General features: G+C 40.6%; 1 protein-coding gene across 4 annotated transcripts in view; it reads left to right on the forward strand.

Annotated features, from left to right (window-relative positions):
- Positions 1 to 5,167, forward strand: part of LOC106879913 (X-linked retinitis pigmentosa GTPase regulator) — a 57,500-nt gene that overhangs the window by 26,850 nt on the left and 25,483 nt on the right. For all 4 annotated transcript variants that reach the window (XM_052965824.1, XM_014929662.2, XM_052965826.1 and 1 more), the window contains exons 8-9: positions 872 to 1,024; positions 3,628 to 3,752. In XM_052965824.1, the coding sequence (XP_052821784.1) occupies positions 872 to 1,024; positions 3,628 to 3,752 (278 nt within the window). The remainder of the gene's footprint in view (positions 1 to 871; positions 1,025 to 3,627; positions 3,753 to 5,167) is intronic.

The following is a 5,167-nucleotide window of genomic DNA, read 5'->3' on the forward strand; positions in this document are numbered from 1 at the left end:
CGAAAATCCTACGAAGGCCAGTCAGGTGGTACTGGCAACGGTCACGCTCAAAATGGTGTATTTTATGTGCCACCCACACAAGAGCCAGTCCAGGGGCACTGGCAACGATCTCGCTTGAAAATTCTTACACATGTCACGGGCACAAGTGCCAGAAAGGCGACGCTGGGCACAGGTGCTATCCCGATTTCGCTTTCGCTTGCCCCAATAAGTCTTTGCAAGCTGAGTTTCGTGTCCAATGAAGGAGACGACGTTGGCATGGGTGCCAGTCGTTGAATTTAGTTTGATTTCACTTGCCTCAATGAGTCTTCACAAGCGGAGTTTAGTGTCCAAGAAATATGAACAGTCATTTGAACTTCTGATCTATGAGTTGGTAATCTAGTACTATATAATGCAATGTCAATCAATGACCTGGTATTTAGGGCCTCCAAGGATTATCCACAGACCAGATATGTGACCTGGATGGAATTGGCTAAAAACACCAAATGGCCTGATACTAAACTGCACAGTGGATTACATCCACCACCCAGTAACAGGAATGTCTCCTCTGGCAGGCTTTCATTCAGTTTCCATCTGTTAAATTCCAATGACAAATCTTTGATTGACTCAAGGCTAAAAAACTTTTGGCCAAGGTGCAGCACACTGAAATTGAACTCAAAACTATGCTGTGGCAGGGCCAATCTCTTAACCACACATCCATGCCTGGTCACACATTTGTTCCATGTCCAAAGATAGTTTGCCAAGAGCCTGACCAACAAACTTGACCAGTCAACAACAACTCAACATGTTTTTGTCTTCCATAGAAAAATAAAATTAAAATAATTCCAACTCCGAAAATTCTTTAAATGTCTGCAAATACTTGTGTCTTCCACAGAACAAAATGAACTCTACACATTTGGAACTGGTTCCAATGGAGAACTTGGTCATGGAACCAGCCAACAGATGTTATCAACACCAAAGAAAGTCTGTTTACCATTTAAGGTGAAAGCAGTTTCCTGTGGTGCAAATCATACAGCGATAACAACAGGTAAAGCATTTGTTGAGCCTCTGCTGTTGATTGGTACCTTTATCAGTTGAGTGTAGTTTTTACATCCTTTCAGGGTCAACGAAATAAAGTACCAGTCAAATACTGGGGTTTATATACTCCCCTCCCCTCAAAATTCAGGATTTGTTCCTGTATTACAAATTCACCCCCACCTCTCTCTTTTGAGTCTTTTTTTGTACAATTTAATGTTTTTTGTGCTTGGCATCTATTTTCAGGAACTCTGTATGTTTTCTTTCCTTCTCATTTGCACACCTGAGGTCAATCACCTGCAGTGGCATTGGAACTTGGAACCTATCATACAACCATTCCATCAATTCCTCCAACTCCCTCCGTTTGCTTTCCACAAATCTCTTTCTCAGTTGGTTCCTCTGTCTCTTTTGTATGCCTTTCCTACTTTTTACCCACTACATCATTTTACCTATGTATTTAGTAATTACGCCCTCTCCCCAACTCTGCTTTCCATTTTTGTATTCCCTCATATACACCTTTCACCAACTTTAAAGAATCTTGCTATGTCTTCCCTGGCACTGTTTCTTTTCTTGCCAGGTAACAATTTATCAAAGACTGATTTTACTGTCCTTGCAAACATCAGCTCCGCTGATGCGCCACCTGCTGGTGTATTCAGATTTGGTGTCACATGGTATACTGTTAAAAATTGTTGTAGAGCTACCTCATCTGTGACTTCCTTATTCGATTTTCTTAGGGCTCTCTTGAAAGTATTGACAAAGTGTTCTGCCTGTCCGTTAGATCTGGGATGGTATGGCGCAGTGGTTACATGTTTTACTGTGAGTATTTTACAAAATTCTTTAAATTCGTTAGACACAAATTGCGTTCTATTGTCAGACACTGTCTCGTCTGGGATGTCAAATCTTGCAAACAATTTGTGTAAAAAATTTATCACAATTGAGGAGGTTGGTTTTTAACACTTAAAAACTTTTGGCCATTTTGAGAAACTACCATTAAGTAGTAAAAACTATTTTAAGGACCAGCAAAATCGTAGTCTTGACCACGGAATACTTTACTTTTGAACAACTTTTTATTTGTCCAGCTTAAACTTCTTGCATTCCGTTTTCTCTACCAGTATATATGATGTAGTCCTCATCATTGTTTTTCTCTATGTTCAAACACTTCCATTGTGTGTTGAACAATGAGCTTTTTTTTCATTGAAAATTTTACACAATGTGTCTATTGTGTCATTAAAGTTTATGTCCAAAGGTTTTCTTAAAATAGATAATAGATGTGCCCTTTTAAAGCCTAGCCAGGCAAATGGGCCCGGTTTCCTGGTTTCAATGGCGTATATGTTCCTCAGCTGGACGGGACACCAGTCCATCGCAGCATTACTCATTTTTGCCAGCTGAGTGGACTGGAGCAACGTGAAATGAAGTGTCTTGCTCAAGAACACAACGCGTCGCCCGGTCCAGGAATTGAAACCACAATCTTACGATCATGATGTTGACACCCTAACCACTAAGCCACATGCCTCCACAAAGGTTTTCTTGGGAGTACATAATTACTGTATCGTTCATGTTCTGTTGTTGCTGGTTTTCTCAAGATTAACTCTGCATTTTCATCTCATCTCGTTTCCCAATCTTTACATTCTTTCTCAAAGATTTGCTCCTATCTTCTGTAGTAATGCTTCAAACGGAACTCCTTTGTCAGGTTCATATTTCAACTCTGTTCGTGACAAAGTCCCTCAAGATCACTTTTTCTCACTTTCCTGATGACTTCAGTAATTGCAGTATTTGTTGTTGTTGCTTTAGCTGTTGTTCTTGCAGTTGTAACTGCTGCTGTTGCTGTTCTTTCAGTTGCTGTTGTTATAACTCGACCAAACTGGCCAACAAATTTCCCATAATTTTATGAATTGTTTTTTCAAGAAATTCGCACAACAAAACTTTGAGTTAATTAACTCCTCTTCAAGTTTGTATTATCTCCACATGGATTGGTTTTATCCTCGTCGTCACTGTTATAATCCTTATTATGTTGGATTATTATAACACCTACTTCAGTACACAGTATACTTAGTAAAACCAGTAAAGACATGACTATCTCTGACCACCTCCTATGTACTCTGGTACTTCACGTATTTCTCTTATAGTGGCTAGATTATTCCATTCGTCATGTGGGAGGGGTGTACCATTATTACTAATTCCCTACAACACAGTATCTGGTTAGTGTTCAGACAGCTTTTCTGCTGCTTTGAATCCGCACACTTGGCTAGCATTCTAATGTACTCTTTTATGTACCCAATCATGCTTGTTGGCCATCATATGGCATTCACACAAGAGATGGTTAATATTTTCATCACTTTTTCCCCACAGATTCTGCGTTTGCTGTCTGACTGAGTTTTATTAATCTTTGTCTTTCAATATCCCAGACTAAAATGTCTCATGATATTAAGTGGCATCTTTTTAGAATCTAAGATCAAATCCTACCAGGTTTGTAATTCCTCTGAGAGGAATCTATAAAGTATGTACCAGTAACATATTGAGGGTCTTTTAATCACCTGGGGAGGCAGGGAGCTTGTACCAAATGCCATAAACCTTTCGCATTGCACTTAATAGCATTGTTGTTATTTCTTCTTTTAGAAGATGGTTATCTTTACACATTTGGAGATAGTCGCCATGGCAAGTTGGCCCAGGGAGAAGACTCTTATTCCAACCTGTTTGAACCATGTCTTGTTGATCAATTTGAATCTTATGTTATTGATAAAGTAAGTTGTGTCTTTTTATTTTTTCATTTTATTTTTTTACAGATTTTCAACGCCAACTTCACTTTTTTAGCACCAAACCTTCAGAGACCACACCAAGTGGCGTGACAATCCATTCTAAAATTCATAATTAATGTAAAGACTTGCCATTATTATAAAAACAATTGATAACTTCCACTTCACATGCTCAAGGAGAATATTTGACCTCAAGTGGCTGCAAAGAGGTCAAAGTCATACAATGGAAACGACAACTAACGTTAACAGGATCGTCATCATCGTCATCGTCATTTAATGTCCACTTCCCAGGCTCCAAGCTGATCTGGCAAAATTTCTGCAGCTGGGTGCCCTTCCTAATGCCAACCACTCCGAGAGTGTAGTGGGTGCTTTTACGTGCCACCGGCACAAGGGCCAGTCAGGTGGTTCTGGCAACGGCCATGCTCAAAACGTGGGTTTTACATGCTACCTACATGGGAGCGAGTCTAGTGGCACTGGCAACGGCCACGCTGGAATGTTGTTTTTCACGTGTCAGTATGGTGACGCTGATAATGATCACACTCAAATGGTGCCTTTTATGTGCCACCAGCACGGGAGCCAGTCAGTGGCCCTAGCAACGATCACGCTCAGATGGAGCATTTAACATTCCACTGGCACAAGTGCCAATCAGGCGGAACTGTCATCAGCCACAATCCTTGAATAAGATTGAGAAAGCGATTGTATGGTGGCACTAAAGGGGAAAAGTGAGGGGTAAAAAGTGCAGCAGTGGGTCCTAAGACCCACTTAGCAAAGGGCCGTTGACAAGGAGATGAGAAAGGGAGAGAAGCTGGAATGAGAAAACGGAGCTGGTTGAGAGATTGTGTTGTCTCCTGTGTCTCACAGCACGGAGAGGACTAAATTACAATTTTGCTGGAATTTTTACTAAATCCCTCTAAATCTTTGAACCATAACAACAGCAGAGTGTTTCCTTAGGAGAGGTCATAGAAGTATTAACAAAGCTTTGTTAAAGTGAGAAAAAGTGATCTCGACAGACTTTGTCACAAACAGAGTTGAAATATGAACCTGACAAAGGAGTTCCGTTTGAAGCATTACTACAGAAGATAGGAGCAAATCTTTGAGAAAGAATGTAAAGATTGGGAAACGAGATGAGATGAAAATGCAGAGTTAATCTTGAGAAAACCAGCAACAACAGAACATGAACGATACAGTAATTATGTACTCCCAAGAAAACCTTTGTGGAGGCATGTGGCTTAGTGGTTAAGGTGTCAACATCATGATCGTAAGATTGTGGTTTCAATTCCTGGACCGGGCGACGCGTTGTGTTCTTGAGCAAGACACTTCATTTCACGTTGCTCCAGTCCACTCAGCTGGCAAAAATGAGTAATGCTGCGATGGACTGGTGTCCCGTCCAGCTGAGGAACATA

The sequence above is a fragment of the Octopus bimaculoides genome, chromosome 2 (assembly GCF_001194135.2).
Source record: "Octopus bimaculoides isolate UCB-OBI-ISO-001 chromosome 2, ASM119413v2, whole genome shotgun sequence".
NCBI classification, from domain to species: Eukaryota; Metazoa; Mollusca; class Cephalopoda; order Octopoda; family Octopodidae; genus Octopus; species Octopus bimaculoides.